Below are 20,487 nucleotides of genomic sequence, written 5' to 3' on the forward strand. Positions count from 1 at the left end.
GCACTAAAAAGCATGAAAGCCCACAGAAAAACAAAACAAACTTTTTTGCTTAATAAATCATTTTGGGAAAGAGCAATTGCTGGGTGGAACAACCTGCCATGTACACCGATCAGGCGTATCATTAAGACCACCTCCTTGTTTCTACGCTCATTGTCCATTTTATCAGCTCCACTTACTGTATAGGTGCACTTTGTAGTTCTACAGTTACAGACTGTAGTCCATCTGTTTCTCTGCATACTTTGTTAGCCCCCTTTTACCCTGTTCTTCAGTGGTCAGGACCCCCAAGGACCCTCACAGAGCAGGTACTATTTGGGTGGTGGATCATTCTCAGCTCCGCAGCAACACTGACGTGGTGGTGGTGTGTTAGTATGTGTTGTGCTGGTACGAGTGGAACAGACACAGCAGTGCTGCTATATAGTAAGTATATAACCTATATAGTAAGAGGAGCTGATAAAATGGACAATGAGCGAAACAAGGAATTGGTCATAATGTTATACCTGATTGGTGTACATCACTGAGCATTAAATATCAACAGATTAGGCGAACATAAGCTTGTTTTATGCCTGAAATCAAGCGTGACTATGGAAAATTGATCTACGTTTATCTCTTGGGCAAAAATAGATGAAGTTGCTTTGTGCACCATTGTTGCAGGACTTGTATTATCAATGTTTACTGTTTCAGAACACTTTATATTTCTGTCTTATTATTTAGTTGACTTTTTATGACAAAATACCATTACTGGCCCACCATGGACCACTGGCTCCTCAGTATTTGCCCGAGGACCACCAGAGGGTGCTTTGAGGCTCACTTGTGGTGGTTGAGAAACCTCGAAATACACAGTTTGCTTTTCCGAGCATATTGTGGACATTGCAAATGCTTAAAGAACACTGACCAGATGAATATAGTGCACTTTTATAATTTTTTAAGGACCAAAAAATTTAAATACTGTGATGAATGAGAATGTATTATGATGTTTTTGCCTCTAAGTCCAATCTTACTTTTAGCAACATAGACCTTTTTGTGTTGTAAATATATAATTTACTCCATTTAAGTTAAAATGAAAAATGTGCAAATTTGATTTTTCTCTGAACTACCCCTTTAAAATCGCTGTAGTTCCAGTCGGACTACATTACCCAAAATCGCAGCAGAGTGACGAAACGCTTTGCCGTCTCAGATAGCGCCTGTGATTGGTCAGCCGCGCGCATGCGCGTGTCTGTGTTGTTGACAGAGAGATGGAGGCGCTCGGAGACGCAGCAGCGCCGGGGCTGAAGGGGTTAATCCAGCAGTTCACTGCCATAACAGGTAAATATCTACATTTTTAGTGACCCAGATCAGCTTTGGGGAGATTAGGGAATAGTTTAGGTGGAGCTGGAGGGGATAAAGGGGGCCTGTTGGCCCTAAACTGCCCCTTCTGCCTCACTGGGGTAGATTCCAGGCTAAAGCTAACCTGCTAATCCACTCACTAAACATGAGCAATAGATAAAAAATACCAACAGTGGGAAATTAGGTGGAATAATAGTGCAGAAGTGAGTCTGACGCGGAGAGTAAAACATGCCTTGACCCAAACTTGGAGCTGCTTTCGCATCGCTGCATGCATCACTTTCTGGAAAAGGAAAAGATGCAATTTTTGTAACATTACTTTAAAGTTGGAAAGCAGTAGAAACGGAGCGCCTTGCATACGAGAACATTCCGCGTTGTGGCAGATTTGTGCGAACAGGTCGATCGAGTGGGCTTTTAGCACCGTTCGTGCGGTAATATTGTGATTTGGGCAACTTCAGCCTCATTTCAAGTGATTCAGAGCGAAGCAGTGAGCCAAGCAGCAATATGGCGGGGTTGCAAAAGCTGACAATATTCACTTTATACGAGGCTGAAGCGGGCTTCCTATTCGCCAGCTTCTTTTTTTCGAATTCTCCCGTTCCACCTTAAATGCTGCAGCGGTTACATTCTGGCGCCTCAGCAGCCAATATGTAACCGCTGCAGCACTTAAGGTGGAACGGGAGAATTCGAAAAAAAGAAGCTAACTTCAGCTTTATCCATTCTTTTTTCCCGCTGTTGACTCAAAATGTGTCTAAAATGCGACAGTTTCGATGCTGGAGGGGCTCCCGAAGGACTATTCCTGCGGTTATGACCGTTTAGGAAACAAAACGAAGCGAGTTTCGAGCTCAAACTTTCACTTTTGTCGCTGAAACGCAGGGATGGAAATACGAGCGAGGGGAAACGGCGTACTACCGCGCACGCGCGGAGGGGGGGGGCGGGGCTGAACGCTGCCTATTGGCGCGATTTGATTGGCTCGTTTTGCCCGGGGGGCGGAACAAACGTGTTCAGTGTTCAATTTTTCATTTGAATTTCTGATAAAAATACGTTTTCAGAGAATTTAAATACAATTTTGGCGTTTAGTCTAGTTTTTAAAATTATAAAAAAAATCGATTTGTGTCCTCATGTTATTATTAGAGTGTTATAATATAATATATATAATATATAAGTTCACCTGAATGTTTTAGTATAAACATTATTTAATAAACAGTTTTTAACTGTTAGTAATGCACCAGTCATGAAAGTTTATGGCTGATTACAATTTCTTTGTTGTTTTTTATTTTTTTAGTGGGCATGCACCGATGTGAGAATTCTGCAAATATCTAATATATAAATATTTATAAAATGTTGATATTGGGGCTAAATCTAATTGCATAAGTGTTACAGCTTCCACCTTTAATCCCAGTATGGTTTTCATGCGTGTGCTTGCGTTTTTAATTATTAGGAGCTACAGAAAGTGTGGGGAGACACATGCTGGAGGCATGTAACAATAACCTGGAGATGGCGGTCACCATGTTTTTGGACGGAGGAGGAATCACAGAGGAACCGAGCACAAGTTCCAGTTCGGCTGGAGCTTCCGGCAGCAGACATCCCCATTCAGAGTGAGTACATTGTTTATAGAGAGATTAATGTAGCTGTTGTTGTTACGTATGTTGCATCTGTTGTGTGTTGTTAGGTTGTGTATGATAGAGATGTTAAATCCAAAAATGATTAATATTATTATTATTATTAATCATTGACATAACAGTTATATCGCTGTTGTCGGAACAAAACCTCGTATCTCCAAAATGGTAACTTTACAGGAGAAGGAAAAAACTTACTTTACTTTTAATGTAAGTCAATGGAAACAGAATTTTTTTCTAATTAATTTTAGGCCGTTTCTTTTAGTCCATTCGTCATGAAATTTAACCACAATGTAAAGGACAACAGATATTTTAGAATTATGTCAAAAACTGAAAAACGACAAAAATAAAGATACAAGGTTTTGTTTCGACAGCAGCGATATAATGCACTCCCAGAGTACTAGACTGTCTCTGGGGCAGTTCCCCTCTTGTCACTGGGGTAGAATCCTCAGGGGTACATCTCAGTACCTTTAGTCAGGGAACATAACTGAACCATAATCCACTGAAATGATATGTTCTAAGCTGTACTGACTCCACACACCCCGTCTCGTCTCCAGGACTTTATTTTACTGTTCTGTTTTAAAACATTCGGTTATGAAAAGGTACAAATACGAACTTTTCACCTGGAAAAGCTTATTTAAGGTTCACAATCAGACCTTAAAACCACTGTTATACCTTTGATGGAACATTTACACAGTTTGTACTTTGACGAACAAAAATGTACCTGAACAGAACCTTTATTTCTAACAGTTTATACAGACAGACTTAACAGCGCATCTTCCTTGTGTTGGATAGTAAAAAAAAACTATATTTCTGAACAGTGTTTGATTATTGATTATTTAAAAAAATTCTGCATTACTCTTTGTATTTATTTTGAATCCAGTTTTCTTATATTTACCCACTTCTTTGTTTATTTATTGTGACTTTGTAACTTTGATGTACCTTGTATTGCTGCTGTAATGGCAATGAGTGCACTTGCACATTCACATGCACTTAATAATCCAGTAACTGCAGAAAACTCACAGAAGACGCGACGTAAACATAATGTAAAACTCAACGGTCGCGCCGCAGCTTTTTCCTTTTTTTAAAACATTGCGCCACTTTACCTGAAAATATGAACAAACATCATATAGACGATGAAGAATATGTAAATCCTTCTTTTCATCAAGCATGTAGTTGCAAAAGTGTTTTGCTGCGTCTCGTGGGTGCTGTGTTAAACGCTGCTCGCTTATTTCCAGCGTCACGGTCTGTTTTCGCACATGTGCTGACCGAGAAATCCGAAAGAAATCAGAGTAAGAGTTTACATGCACTGAGAAATCTGATTACTGAGTTAAAATCCAGCCTCTTTATCAGATTTCTTGATCAGATTTCTTGACCTTACTCCAATCTACGAAATCTGAGTGTGCTGTTTACACGACCATTTGAATAATCAGATAACTGCAGAAACCAGATTATGATCGGATTATTGAGTGCATGTAAACACACTCATTGTTTTTTCTGTTTTTTTTTTTTTTTAAGTTTTTCTATCTGTCTAGTTGTGGTTATTATTGTTATTATTATTATTATATTACTACTGTTATTCTGACAGAGATGATGTTCGAGCGCCAATCCCTCAGAAGCAGGAGATCCTGGTGGAGCCCGAGCCTCTGTTTGGAGGTATCCACCTCAATCTTTTGTTTGGATTTGGTTCAGTTGGTTTTGCACTGCAATGCACTTCAATGGTGTACCAAATTATACATATATTCTCTAGTTGTTCTTAGTTTTGTTATTTTACTAAATCAGCCTTGGCTACATCAAAAAATGTATTCTTATTTAAAAATGGTGGATGTTATTAAACATTAGCAAAATTTTAACATTTAGCCTTTTGGGGGTCCTGAGCAGGATTTTTTTCATCTTGCTAGATGGACCTACTTCGTTAGACAGACCCCAGATCCATAATTACATTTCCAACTATAATCCGAAACAAATAACACCTCAATAAAACAAAGGCTACGTTCACATTACCAGGTTGAAGTGGGACAAATCTGACTTCTTGTCCTAATGTGACTCGGATCTGATGTTTTCAGAGCTGTGTGGACACAAATCTGATCTTTTCAAATCTGACCTGAGTCACTTTCATATGTGGTCCTAGATCAGATACGTATCCGATTTTGTGGCCATGCGACCTTAATATGGCGCTCAGATCGGAATCCGTGTGCTTTTTTTCCACTGCCTTTTTAAGTGCACGATTCCTTAAATAACCATTTTTGTAAAGGGGATATATGATCTTTTTAAAGTTTTAAGTCGTAAGGTAAAGGTTCTTTATTAGCTGTTATTTTCAGAGAGCCCTATTAACAAGATTGAGGGGAAAAGGGCAACCTGAACGGAAATCAAACTTATAAGGAGAATTCCACAGATTTTTCAAAATTTCTACATAGTTAATTTGTCAAGATGTAAACTAAGTAGTTTAGGTTGGTTAGATGTGAAATGTTGCCTCATTCAGATGAAGTCAGATTTCTTTACAATGGTGGTGATAGGAACCAGGGATCAGAACACAAATATACCTATTTTATACACCATCCAAAACAACGAGTGAAGCGATACATGAGTTTTTGTACATAATGTTACTGATACAATTGTTGTATATTTGATAACATAATAAAATATTTGCCTTATAACACACTACACGTACCCCTCCTCCAAAACAGTTGAAAAAATATGAATGATTTAGGCCAAAACCTTATTTAAGTATAGTCATAAAACAATACCTCAGGTACCAGGCAACATATTAAGAGCCATTTTGTGTGATAACTTTCTATGAGGGAGTTGGGCTTCAGATGTCTGGTTCCTAGCACCACCACTGGAGACAACTCTAACTTGGTAAGTTGCTCTGGAATAGAGCATTTCACATCACACCACTCTGAATGACTTTGAATTTTTGAAAAATCTCTGGAAATAAATTACTTTACAGTATATTGCAAACTTGTCTCTTATCAAGAGAGACAGTTGTCATTTATCAGAGGAAAACCGAACATACTGTTAAGGACTTTTTCCTGATTACTCAGTGGTCAGTTATATCTACATAGAGCGTGCGCCATCATTCAGCGTTACCATGGCAACAGCGCCGAACAGAAGTTAAAGCTTGTAAACGGTGGAAAAGAAACACATCTCACCTTTTTCTCCTTCGTCTCGCTCTAATAATGAAGCTCAGAGCTGATCAGAGTTAATTATCTTCTCAGCGAAGCTCGTTCTGCTCGTTAGTTTGTGCTGATGATGCACGTGATTCATTCACGTGACGTTACTGAGTAGGATGTGATCATGAGGGTCATTTCAGGACGCCGGTTCGTCACATTAATGACAGATTTGAGTCACTTAGCTAAACGTGTGAACCATCGTGTCAGAGAGTTCGGATTTGAGCAAAAAATCAGATTTGAGCAGTGAGGCTTGTAATGTGAACGTAGCTAAAGACATCTTTACCTATAAGTTTTTCAACTCATCATCTCTTCTGGATGAGATATTTCTGAACAGAGCTGTGCCAGATCAGTGATGGCTGCAGAGAAAGCTTGCGAAATGCATGAGGGTTTATTTGTTAAGTGAAATGAATAAGTGGGGGACAGTGGGGGTGGGGAGTGAGTGAGGGCTCAGTGGTACTAGCTGTCCACAAAGGGGGCCTAAAAAGTTTAAATTTGAATATATCTAATCAGGTTGCTGATGCCTGAACCCCAATGACACATTCAATGGTGCACCTTCCAAAATCAATCAAATTGTTTTACTATTGTTTTATTGCTCTGGTGTTATTAGCAGCAGCTCGTGCTGCAGGAACGGGGGGGTCCTCTGTGAGGAGTTAGGAGTAAAAACAGGCAGATTATGCGGACGGTACAGCGCTGATGAAGAAGCCTGTGACAGCACCTTTTCCATCTTAACCTGTCTTTCTCTCTAACGCAGTACCAAAGAGGCGCAGACCGGCACGCTCCATATTTGACGGCTTTCGGGACTTTCAGACTGAAACCAGTGAGTAAGAAGCACAAAGAGACTTCTGAGACTTCTGGCTAATCAGTTAAAGAGAGATTCCTCTAATTTCTAACATTTCTGCATAACTAAATGGTTAAGATGTAAACAGAGTCGTTCAGAGTGGTTCAGTGTGATCCACTCGTACCAGCACAACACACACTAACACACCACCACCACGTCAGTGTTACTGCAGTGCTGAGAATGATCCACCACCCAAATAGTACCTGCTCTGTGAGGGTCCATGGGGGTCCTGACCACTGAAGAACAGGGTAAAAGGGGGCTAACAAAGTATGCAGAGAAACAGATGGACTACAGTCTGTAACTGTAGAACTACAAAGTGCACCTATATAGTAAGTGGAGCTGATAAAATGGACAATGAGTATAGAAACAAGGAGGTGGTCATAATGTTAGGCCTGATTGGTGTTTGAATGTTGTGTAATTGTTGTTAATCTTGTGCTGCTGCAGTCAGACAGGAGCAGGAGCTGAGGAACGGAGGAGCCATGGATAAGAAGCTGAGCACGCTGGCAGATCTGTTTCGGCCCCCCATCGAGCTCATGCATAAGGGCAGCTTTGAAACGGTGAGAAAAGAACATGCCTAGAACGGTGCATCAGAAATACACCCGGAAAACCTGTTAAAGCGCGTATTTGCTGTTTAGCATTTGCATCTGCACTTGAAGGTGGAAAATGGCTCTATAAAGAACCGTGAACCCTCAAAGAACCTTTTACATGATTAAAGCGTTCTTCAGATTGATGGAGAATGTGTTGTAGATGGTCCTATGTAGCACCGAAAAGGGTTGTTCTATTATTACAAGCCTGACATTGTAACAATAGAAGAACCCTTTTTGGTGCCGTATAGTACCCTTTTCAAAACATTCTATATAGAATCATATGCGGCACATTCTCCATCAATCTGAAGAACCCTTGCACGATGCAAAGAACCCTTTAATTGTGCAAAATGTTCTTTTGAGTGTTCATGGTTCTTTATAGAACCACTTTCTCTACTAAAGAACCCTTGAAAATCATTAAGAGTGTAAAAGAACCTAAAGAACCTTTCAGAGGACATGTTTGTGAACTTTATATGAATTTTAAAAGTCCTTCCCAGTTATGTATTAATAATAAAAGGTTTTTCCTAGAACCCGTATGTCCAGGTGAAGAACTGTTTAGGAACTTTATTTTTAGTTTATAGGCCTTTACTTTAAAATATCTAGAATTGTTATTGCTGTTTTACTCTAGTATTTGAATTTATTGAGTCTACTTTGTGACTTCTTTGTGTTTATGGTGTTTAATAAAAACAAATAAATGGAAAAAAGTCAAATGTTTTGAAATTCAAATCATAATAAAATATGTTCCATATATAATCTTTTACTTACAAATAGATTGAACGTTTAGAATCTGCACTTTCCACACACGTTCTCCACCTCTTTCAATGAGCTTCGATATAATTCGAGATAATTATGATGGTTCTGAGGGTTTCTGCTCTGTGTACAGATGTTTCTAGGTGTTCAGGCGTTCACTGCACAGCTGTGCGCGTGTGTCTTCCCTGTAAATAATGATTCTCCCTCACTCCTCTTATTTTTCCTCGTTATAAACTGCCAGGCCAAAGACTGCGGTCAGCTGGAGAACAAGTGGCTGATGATAAACATCCAGAACGTTCAGGACTTCGCCTGCCAGTGTCTAAACAGAGACGTGTGGAGCAACAAGGCTGTGAAAACCATCATCAGAGAGCATTTCATCTTCTGGCAGGTGTGTGGTGTTTACCTGGGCATACAGTCTGTTCTCGACTTCAACACTGAAAGCACTGGAAAGGGAAAAGGATGGGGGGAAAACTTGCTGTTGGCTTGAAAAATAAAAATAACACTTGAAAAGATAGAAAAGATTGTTTTTGATATTTAGGTTTATATAGAAATTCTAGGTAGTTGCTGTGGTGTTGCTATGGTATTCCAGCTTGTTGTTGGGGCGTTGCTTGGCGGTTGTTAGGTGGGTGCCAGGTTATTGCTACTGATACTGATAAGAGATTGCTAAGGTATTTCTAAACACCGAATGCAACGAGGTAAAACGACATGAAAAAATTATTACCTTTGTTTGTTTTTTTTATTTTTATTAATTAACGGGATTTCAACCAGAGTGGCAAAACGTGACAACCAAAGCGAATGAGCAGAGCTGAGCTTTTTGCAGTGAAGTGAAAAATAGATTTTTTTTTTCACACAAACTGCGTCTCTGTCAGACCTTAAGACGCCGTCTGCTCAACCCCAGTCTGACTCAGGACCAGGGAACCAGTGAAAGACACACACGAAAATGTACCTGAACAACCGTCCACCTCAAGCACTTCATGCAAAAGTAGAACCACAGAAAGATTTCAGAACTTCATGACCTCAGGCATTTCCGTGGCTCAGGTCTGATAACATAAAGGAGACTATACTGCGAATTCTGGGGGAAAGTCTTTTTCTATTGACTTACATTAAAAGTACTGACAGCAGGCTGAGTGGCGCAACCGTCTAAGCGTTGGCCCTGTCATCAGGAGATCGCGAGTTCGATCTCTAGTGATGCTACAGCCGTCCGTAGCCAGGAGTCCATGAGAGCACAATTGGCCTCGCTCTCTCTGGGTGGGTGGGATGGCCCCTCCTTCTCCCCCATCGCTCAATGCGGTGCTGGTCAGCGCAGGCGTCTGTTAGCTGACGTAACAGATCTGGTGGTTGGTGCTTTCCTCCGAGCGCGTTCAGCTGTCCAGTGACGTTGCGTGAGCGGCAGTTTGAAAAGATGTGGTGGCTGGCTTCACAGGTCTCGGAGGAAGCCTGTGTTAGCCTTCACCCTCCTAGCGTTAATGGTATCATGTGATTGGGGGAGTCCTAACTAGCGGGTGGAATTGGAGACGACTAAATTTGGGGAGAAAAATGGGAAAACATCCAAAGTACCGACTGCAACGATACATACACAACCATATCAGAAAGGTCCTTTGTTCCTCATGGAACAGGGCAAACTGTGCCAATGCTCCACTGTGGACAAGCGAGAAGAGAACGGAGAGTTTCTTCAACCCATGCAGGAGCTAAAACTGTACGAGCTCTTTCACTCACAGCTGAGTTTGAGCTGATTTTCGAGAAAACAGTAGAATGTTTTTCTGGATGCTGGACCACTGTCCTTTTTGGAAAAGTGAAAGTATCGCGAGGAGTTTCATTCAGAAGCTTAAATTCTGCGTACGTCCTCACAGGCTGTAACTCGGATGTTTGTAGCCCAGGTTGAGCTCAGTTTGAGCTGCTTTTAGTGAGTCTGATCCTTCGGGAGTTGTAAAAAAAAAAAAAGGCCTGTTTGCTGCAACGCAGCTGCCCTATCATCTTGATTATCATGCCAAAAGCAGAGGTGACCGTGTCTGGTCAGTGAGTTAATGCCGCTGGTGAAAGTCCAACAGAGGGCGAATAAAATAATGTTGCATTTTCGCTGTCTGAAAAATTGTGGTGTGTAAGGTACCGTCAGCTACACACATGCTTGAATTGATTTATTGTCATCTGAATAAATATTGTTCATATTATTATGCACTAATAAATTACGTTCAGTGTGTGACGGCTTTAAGTGCTATTGGGTGGTTCCTACAGTGTTTTAATGTTGCTACACCATCCCAAATAGTTGCTAGGTGGCTACTATGGTTTTTCATATGGTTGCTAGGCGGTTACTGTATTGTTGGAGGTGGTTGCTAGGATGTTCTTCGGGGGTTGCTGTGGCAGTAAGCATTTATTTGCTCATAAAACATTCATATTAAAATAAATACAAAAAACTTTAATAGAGTAAATAGTGATTTTATGTATGTCAGTGTATTTTCATAGAACCGTTTCCAAACATCTCCTTATGGCAGCCCAGAATTTGTAGTTGTTGTCCAGTGTCTGGTTTGGCTAATCAATAATTCCTTATGTTAGATCAGGAGTGCTGGTTATAGAGTTTAATAGACCTATGCGATATCTCATAATATATCACTTATATTTTTAGAACAAAAAATTTGTTATCACTGGGTTTATATTTATTTGCATTTTCTTCTAATGTTCAGTTGTGTTTTTACAAGCAAAATGCATTCACTGCTGAGATAAATGGTTTAAAGAAAAAGACTTTTGCACAGTACAATATGTTTTCTAACCACCAGTCCATCTGTTCTCTACTGCTCATCACAGTGTAGCTGTTGTGATTCCAATTATGTTTCCATCAGCTTCTTACATTTCTATGCTACCTACCAATCAGAGCAATGGGAGCGTTCTTAAAGGGGAATTCCTCTGAATTTTCAAAATTTCTGGGTAGTTTAATTGCTTAGATGTAAGCGGTCATTCAGGCTAGTTTGATGTGAAATAGAGAAGTATTTTGAGGCTAAGCTGGTCAACTTGTGTTGCTAAAATAGTGGTAAATCCAAAAGAACACAGTTTCATTTGAGGACTGTTTTGCGTTACAGCATCTTGAATGTACCTCGCCACCATGAATGGATTTTAATAATATGTTTGTGCACCAGCACTTTATCAGAACTATCGTAAACCAACATCTCAGGCATCAGGAAGTGAATTCATAACCATTTCATGTAAGAACTTTCTGTGAGGGAGCTTTTAGAGGTGGACGTCTGGTTCCTATCACCACCACTGTGAACAATCCTGACTCTGTAAGTTTCTCTAGAACCAAGTGTTTCACACCAAACCACTCTGAATGACTCTGTTTACATCTTAACCACAAAATTATGCGGAAATTTTGAAATATCAGTGGGCTTTCCCTTTAATAAATAAATGACTATACCTAGCTTAGGAGTAGTATTTTAGAAAGTGCACCGTCACCCGTCTCAAATATGGGTTCATTATTAAAATAGTAAAAAGTAATGTTTTGTTTAGGATGTTTATTTATTTACTTGATTACATTTTGCATCATGAATAATGAGTGCAAACGTTTATTTATTTATTTGTTTATTTTTAAGGTTTATCATGACAGTGAAGAGGGTCAGCGCTACATCCAGTTTTACAAACTCAACAAGTTCCCTTACATCTCCATCCTGGACCCCCGCACAGGTGAGACATGCTAAGTGTAATACAAGTGTTAAATGACAGAGTTTATATTCGGTAGTGAGAGTTTAATGAAATCCAACCCTCCCAACTTCTTCACTTCTTTCTGTAACCTTAAACAGGTCAGAAGATGGTTGAGTGGAACCAGCTGGATGTGTCTTCGTTTCTGGACCAGGTGACGGGGTTTCTGACGGAGCACGGGCAGCTGGACGGTCTGTCCACTCAACCGCCCGCCAAACGCGCTCGCTCTGTAAGGACAACACGTTTCATTCTCTGTGTTAGTGAATTAAAGTGAAACGTACTGTGATGTGTTTGTGAAACACTCTATCGGGGAGGGTCTCTAAGCCAGCTCAGCATTGTCTCTCTATAACAGGAGTTATATTGGAGTTAATTCTGTGCCAAAAGTTTCAGATAAAATAATAAAATCCACAAAATGTTGCAGCACTGAGTGAGGAGAAAAAAAAACAGGCTAAAATATGGTGTGTGTGTGCTGCTGTGAGTCACCCAGTAAAGCCTGAAGTAATCATTTAAAGTCAGAGGCGTCAAGTTTTTCACACCACATCGTCTTTACTTATTAATGTCACACACGCAGACTCAAAAAGAAGGTCCGGCTCGATGTTTAGGCCTCAAATGAGCTCAAAATCAATATCATACTGATGAAGATGTGATGACAGTAGTAGATAAGTCACTCACATCCTCAGAAGACGCTCCTTCACCAAGTTCTGACTCTTTAAATTCTCTTTTTAATCATCAGATTTATCTGCTTGGAGAAGGAGTCCAAAGCACAACCCACATTAAAGAACGTTCTACCGAATGTTTTATGCAATTACACTTTTCCACCAGAGAGGTCGCCAAATCCCCAAAACTTATTCAGTGTAGCCTTATGTAGGAAAATGGCCAAAACATGTAGCAAATACAATTAATTTTCATTTGAAAGTTAAATTACGCTGAAAATGTTTACTACTCACTCATTTTGATATAAATGTATTTCTCATTTTGTTTTAATTTTTTCTGTTTGCTGATTTTGCTGATGCTTGTTTTTGCTTCTGAGTTCTTTCTTTTGCTTCTGACTTTGACACATTTTCGTGGGGGACTTTCACCTGCGCTGTCTATTGATCAACTGATTTGGAGTGATGGGTCTTCTGACATGTAGCCACACCCACTCCAAGGGTCGTGAACTGCCGCCAGCATGGTGGAACGTGTGCTGAGTGCTGCATTGACTTGAATCTGACTCTGACTCGCCTCTAACGTTCTTAACAAACAGTAGTTTAGCTGACTGTTTATACAGCTAGCAGTGTTGATACATTAATATTGCCAATCAGAGTTAGACTGGTTAATGATTTTAGGTTGAAAGGCTGGTGTTTACAGTAGTTTGGGAGTCGTGCTTCCAAATCTGTTTGGTATATAAAGTGTAGCACAGAAATGACCCATTTCACACGTTTGGTAGATAAACTGTACTGTCTCTACCAGATGTGTCACTTCTTGATGTCAGATTAGGTTTCATTTTGCTAGTTTGAAGGCCGTAGTGTGACTTCTGTTTTTTTAGAAACAAATCAGATCATATTTTGATACAATTTTGATGCTAAAACTGTTAAACAGGCAATACAAAAAACAGTAAATTAACTAAATTAGTTGATTTAATTAGTGCTAACCATACACTAGAAGACTTTAGTCTTTCAAAAGTCTTTTCAAAGTCTGACACCCTCTCACATCTAAAGACAGTGTCGCGGTTTTTAGTCACAGACTATGATTTTGCAAAGACTGGGAATGTTGCAGTGTCACTGTTTACAAGACTGCAACTCGTTTTTGAGATTATTCCCCATCATGCACCTGGTGGAAATTTACAAGCAGATAAACACTTTTCCTTCCACTCCACAGTGGTGCCGATGGGAAGATACGCTGGCTGGGCGTGTAAAGATCTGGGGCTCAGATTGGTTCACTATAGAACTGTATACTCTGACAGATCATCACCCAGAATTTTAATTAACCTGTAAAATGTGCTGCTTCTTTTTAAATTTGATATAAAGATTTACACATCGACCTGTCCAGGGTGTATCCTGCCTTCCGCCCAATGACAGCTGGGATAGGCTCCAGCACCCCACCCACCCACCCAGAAGGATAAGCGGTTTAGATGATGGATGGATGGATTTACACATCAACACAACATGCAGCGATTCAGCACTGTCGACTGGGTGTCATAAACTAAACCATAAGAAGCAAACAAACAAAATAAGAAACCACTATAACAGAAAACAATTGATTATTCTTCAATGACGGCATTCTTGAAGTCCTCTGCACATTTCCTCACGTTTAACAGACTCTGTGAACCTGAAATATTAAAACAGTCAGTTTACATTTTAAGTTAATATGATTATTGTGTTGAATTGCAGTTTTTTTACAGAGATTTCAGGCAGTCACGCCTACATTCTCTCTCTCTCTCTCTCTCTCTCTCTCTCTCTCTCTCTCTGTCTCTCTGTCTCTCTTTCTCTCTTTCTCTCTTTTTCTCTCTCTCTCTCTCTCTCTCTCTCTCTCTCTCTCTCTCTCTCTCTCTCTCTCTCTCTCTCTCTTTCTATCGTACCGCGCGCCTGCGCTCGCCTGCAAGCACTCACGCGCGCCCCTGGCACGTCACTACTTGCATGAGCCACGACTTAAAACTTGCGATAATATTAAACACATTGATTTTGTCGCAGCGTCAAGACGAGAAAAAGACTGACTTAAGACCTCCATATTGACCACCTTACACTAAACGATCGAGATGACCCGACGCGACTCTATCAAGACTCTCAGGATTTTATTCCGACATGGATATTTGTCTGCGACAGTGAAATCGCTTGAAAAGTCGTTTAGTGTAAGGCCGGCATAAGCCGTTAAGAGAAACAGAAAAGCTCTGTTTTAATAGCATGAAAGTGCAATGTGATTGTGTTATAATATCAGAGCTGAGAATTCCATATAATTGTTCCCATGTCAGAGGCAGCTATGGAAAAAATAGCTGAAAAAGTCCTCAGTGTGATCAGGTATAATTACATTACAGAATCACTGCAGTTGTTTCACCACATTCAGATCAGTGCATGTTCCTGCAACCTGTAATGTTTTTTAGGAGAGTTTAATCGACGCGAGTGAGGACAGTCAGCTGGAGGCAGCTATCCGAGCGTCTCTGCAGGAAACGCACTACGAATCCACTGAAGACAAGCCGGAATCTCGATCCGACGATGAATCGGACGCGGAGGCTTTCTCCGACAGCGAGGGGCTGATATCGGTGGACGGCTCGGACAACGAAACGGGAGGAGTAGGAGGAGGGGAGGACTCTCTGGACGGGCGAGCGTCGTCAGAACAGGCTCCACCCATCATCAGGCAAGACAGCCCCGCCCACCACAGGAAGTCTCCACACAAAGAGCTGAACCACAGAAAAGAAGAGAGCAAGAAAAACCACCTGGAGCCTCCGGGGCCGAGCCACAGACCGCCGGAGAGCCAGCAGCAGCGACAAAATCAAAACTCCACACCCCCCCACAGCTCACAGCCCACAGCCGGCAGCTCAGAAGCCGAAGACAACGGTAACCAATCCACTTTTACTTTATCAGCTCTGAATATGAGCTCTTTAAAGGGCTCATATAATAGAAAATTGACATTTCAAAACATGCCACTTACTTCTCAGCGCATAAAGCCCATATATGCTCACTAAGCTGCAAAAACAGCACGATTTTGTGTTTGTGATGTCACAAAGCACATTTACATTTTTCCGCTTATTCAGCCTATTGCAATTTAGCCCTGCCCACTCATACAAGTTAGACGAGGCACAATAATAGTGATAATAATGACTGATTTTGGTACATTAAGCCTCACAGACTTCATATGTGGACAACAAAATAAAATACAAGAGAAAAGATTTGGGCCTTTAAAACAACTGCTGAACATGCAGCCATGCTTGGAGCTACTCATTACAATTATGTTATTATGGTCCTAACAGTTTTTGCTGTATGAAATTATGTCTGACAGCAATGCATTGTGCTGCTTTAGAGGCCAGTGAAGACTGCTAGTTTTGCATAGCCGGAATTTAAAATAGCTTATTATTTGTCTGAGTAACAGTGACCATGTAATCATCCCTAATACACAGGGCTGCAACAGTATGCAAATTTCACGATACTCCCTTAAAAAAGATGGTTGTTCAAGGGTTCTTTAGTAAAGGCAATGGTTCTATTTAGAACATGCTTAAATGGTTCTTTGCATGGTGAAATGGTTTTTCAGATTGATGGAGAATGTGTTGTTTTTAAAAATGGTTCTATGTAACACCAAAAAACGTTGTGCTACTGTGACAATGTCAAGCTTGTAACAATAGAAGAACCCTTTTTGATGCCATATAGAACCGCATACAGCACATTCTCCATCAATCTGAAAAGCCATTTCATCATGCAAAGAACCATTAAAGAATGCAAATGATTCTAAATACAAAAATCACCTTCATTAAAGAATCCTTGAAGAACCTTAATAATATGTACAGTTACAACACGTTCTCTATACAAATTTTAGAAAATAAATGCTAACATAACTTTTGCGTTGTATTTACTATCCAAAACCAAAGCACAGTGTCTTCTGAGTTTTTACATGGACTGTTGTTAAAAATAGTGGAAAGTTTTGGGGACTGTTTTGTCTCACAACACCCTGCGTGTATCCCTCCACATGATTGTTTTTTAAAAGACGTTTTAGGGCCAAAAACTTACTTTTAAACTATCATAAAACAACGTCTCACACATCAGGCAGTGAATTCATAACCATTTCATGTAGTAACTTTCTGTGAGGGAGCTTTTAGAGGTGGACGTCTGGTTCCTATCACCACCACTGTGAACAGTTCTGACTCTGTAAGTTTCTCTAGAACAGAGCGTTTCACACCAAACCACTCTGAACGACTCTGTTTACATCTCAGCCGTGTAATTATGATGATCATAATGATTATAAAAAATGGATATAAACATGCGAATTGTGACTCCACTGCTAGTTCAAGTTCAAGTTTCAGGTTGTGTCATTTGCACAACATGTCAGGACATTCATGCATTGAAGTGCTTGTGGTGAGGCTCAGCTAATCAGTCTACAGCAGGGCACGAGAGACCTATGTGAGAAAAACTCTGCTATGTGCAAATATATTAAACAAAGGATAATCTGATAAGAATATATGTACATTTTAACGTGACTTTTTTTTTTTTTAAGTGTTTATAATAAATAATACCAACAAAGTGACAGAGTGTACACTGTACAGTGCACTGAGGGTCAGAAGTGCACTTTTTTTTGAAGCAGTTATTTTAAGAGTGCATTTTGGAAGATGTCTGGTTTGATTTTTTGTTTCATTTAAATGTTTTTTTGACTATTTTGCCTTTAGGTCCGAAGGCTCGCTTAATGCTGAGATATCCAGATGGCAGGAGGGAACAGATAGCACTGTCTGCTAATGACAAGCTCATGGTGTGTATGAATCTCTTTTTTTTATTTTTATTTATTTATTTTTTTTTTAATAGCTATAACTTTTTATTGTATCGTTTTTAATTGTATGATGCTTGGCTGTAAAGTTGTTCAACTATAATTCAATTAAATTTTATTTACAACATGCTTGATTGACAACATCCACTAAAAAGGAAAGATAAAATACTTGTTTGCTGCCTCAGACTTCAGGGCTGCTGTGAATTTGCTGTCACCTTCCTCTTCAGCGTATCTTTTTCTCTTCAGACTAACAGACCACACTGTGAATGTGGTGGAATGTTTGGAGAGCACAGACTGTTCGGTTTTGCTTTCTTGACTTAATAGACTCTGTCTGTCAGCAGGGGTCACTCTGAGTCCTCTCAAACAGGGACAGCATGGACAGTCATACTGTTGTATACTCTCAGTTTAAAGGAGTAGTTTGGCAAATTGTCAGTTTTCATACTTAACAGTGAGTCATGCAGTGTCAGAAACGACATAATGAAGTCTGTATATGTCTCTCTGTGTAATGTCTAATGTGTGTGTGTGTGTGTGTGTGTGTGTGTGTGTGTGTGTGTGTGTAAGTAAATCTGAATTATATATACATACACACACACACACACACACACCCCAGTCACTTCTGTAAGTACCCCTCCTTCCATCTACACTCATTGTCCATTTTATCAGCTCCAGTCACCTGCTCTGTCTGATCCACTTGTCCAGCGCAACACACACTAACACACTGCTACCACCACATCAGTGTCAGTGCAGTGCTGAGAATAACCCACCACCCAAATAATACCTGCTCTGTGGGGGTCCTGGCCATTGAAGAACAGGGTAACAAAGTATGCAGAGAAACAGATGGACAACAGTCTGTAACTGTAGAACTACAAAGTGAAACTATGTGGTCAGTGGAGCAGAAACATTGGACACACACACAAACACACACACACAAACACACGCGCACACACACATACATATACACACACATATATATATATATATATGTGTGTATATATATATATATATATATATATATATATATATATATATATATGTATGTGTGTGTGTGTGTATATATATATATATATATATATATATATACACACACACACACACACACACACACACACACACACACACACACACACACATACATATACATATATACAGGAATTAATAGGGAAAAAATCAAACCTAAATTATCAAACCTTAAACTATTATTTTTCCCTCCCAATACGTTAACCTCAGCAAATAAACAGTAATTTTACAGAAGTGTGTTCTCTGCAGAGGCCATATTAACTTATTTTCACTTAGAAAATCAACTAAACATGGAATTTGACCAGACCTGCCTAAACAGTATATTATCATAATTATAAATAACTTTCTTCTTTCTTTCTGCAGGCCCTGGTGAGACACGTGCAGTCGAAGGGTTACCCAAACGAACGCTTTGAACTTGTCACCAACTTCCCTCGGCGGAAACTGGCGCATTTGGACTATGAGATCACGTTGCAGGAAGCCGGACTCTGTCCACAGGAAACCGTGTTTGTGCAGGAGAGGAACTAGTCCCTCTTTTTCGTTTGTAAGCCTCGTCTTCTCTCCTCCAATGGTTACTCGAGCTCCACGGAGAATGGGAACGGGCCGCGCCTCGTTCACTGCCGGTCCTTTTCTGAAAAAACGCCCTGGGAGACGGATCTCTGCAGGTGGACCACAGTTCATATTTATTTGTGAATAACTCTGCGCATCCCTATTGGGCCTGTTGGGGCTCTCTCAGCTGCGTATTGGTATAAAGCAGCGTGGAATAGTTTGAGAATAAGCTCATACTGGAAAGCCCTAATGTTGAAATCGGGTTTTGAGGTCACCCTCCCGACGAGTGGCGTCATTTTGATTGATGGCCATGTTCGATATAGGAAAACCTTCATTTTATCTTTTATCATGTATCCCCAAAGCTCTCTGAGGATTTAAACCCCTCGTTTGCCCCCTGTCATGTTCTAAAACTCAGGCGTGTCAAGCTGGGTGATCTAGGGAGCATTCTTCAGACCATATTTAGAGGAATAAAGAGGAACATCCCCTCAAATATCTGATCTGCACTGTGCAGGGATGGTGTAGGGCGTTACATTTAGTTATAGTGAGTTTCTGTATTTCTTTTTTTTATATGCTGCATCATTTCAAAAAAAAAAAATGTTGATTCTCAAATATAACCATGAAAAAAGGGACGTGTAGCTTGTTTTGTGTGCTTGTTTGTCCAGTTTCTTCCTTCATACTTCACGTCTACATGAAAATTAATAATGTTGTGCTTGTGTTGCTGCTTAGAATGTCACAAAGAGGTGCATGAGTCCAAGATAATTATGTAATTACAGCCCAAGAAGCTTAATATAGCATTGTGTTGGTTGTTGCATTGAAGTCCTGCTTAAAACGCTGCCTACAAACCTGCAATGCAGTCCAGGTCCGATCCTAGCTGTGCCATGCGCTTTGGATGCATTGAGATACATCATAAAAGTTACGTAAGTATTGACTTTATCCTCTGTGCACACTACATCACTACCACACAGCCTGATTTAGCACAAAAAAGAAAACGTGTACCTCTAAAACTATTAGGATACAAAGGTGCAGTGTTTTTTTTCCACTGTAATCAATGCTAATATAAAAAACAAGTCTGTGTGGTAAAAGTACAGAATGTTGCCCTTTGTTTCTGGCCTATGTGCATTATCATTTTAATATTCTTCAAATTAATTAATGTTTCTTGCTTACCAGTGGCGAAGTACCAGTAAATTAAACCATACAAGTTACTTGTTTTTATAGTTGCACTGTACTTGTAGTTGCATGTCTCTCACATAGCTATACATACCAGCCTGCAGCTCATGCTGATTTGAGAGTTGCCTATTAAAAAAAGAATTTTTATGTAAAAAATGATCATAGAAATTCTATTTTAGAACAGTTCAGTTACATTATAATAATCAGCGTCAACTGAATTGACATTACCTTTCCAGAGCTTTAAAGGGGAATCCCACAGATTTTCTGCCTAAATAAATGGTGTAAAGATGTAAACAGAGTCGTTCAGAGTGGTTTGGTGTGAAACGCTCTGTTCTAGAGAAACTTACAGA

General features: G+C 40.0%; 1 protein-coding gene across 1 annotated transcript; it reads left to right on the plus strand.

Annotated features, from left to right (window-relative positions):
* Window positions 1–1,196: 1,196 nt before the first annotated feature.
* On the plus strand, window positions 1,197–19,309 carry ubxn7 (UBX domain protein 7). Its single transcript, XM_036556486.1, has 11 exons — window positions 1,197–1,302; window positions 2,759–2,915; window positions 4,525–4,592; window positions 6,861–6,926; window positions 7,392–7,504; window positions 8,523–8,669; window positions 11,860–11,950; window positions 12,067–12,194; window positions 15,042–15,495; window positions 17,313–17,392; window positions 18,788–19,309. Exons 1-11 carry the CDS (start codon window positions 1,233–1,235, stop codon window positions 18,947–18,949), a joined length of 1,536 nt encoding a protein of 511 aa, XP_036412379.1. The 5' UTR covers window positions 1,197–1,232; the 3' UTR covers window positions 18,950–19,309.
* Window positions 19,310–20,487: the final 1,178 nt, after the last annotated feature.

Source organism: Colossoma macropomum, unplaced genomic scaffold (genome assembly GCF_904425465.1).
Source record: "Colossoma macropomum unplaced genomic scaffold, Colossoma_macropomum, whole genome shotgun sequence".
NCBI lineage: Eukaryota > Metazoa > Chordata > Actinopteri > Characiformes > Serrasalmidae > Colossoma > Colossoma macropomum.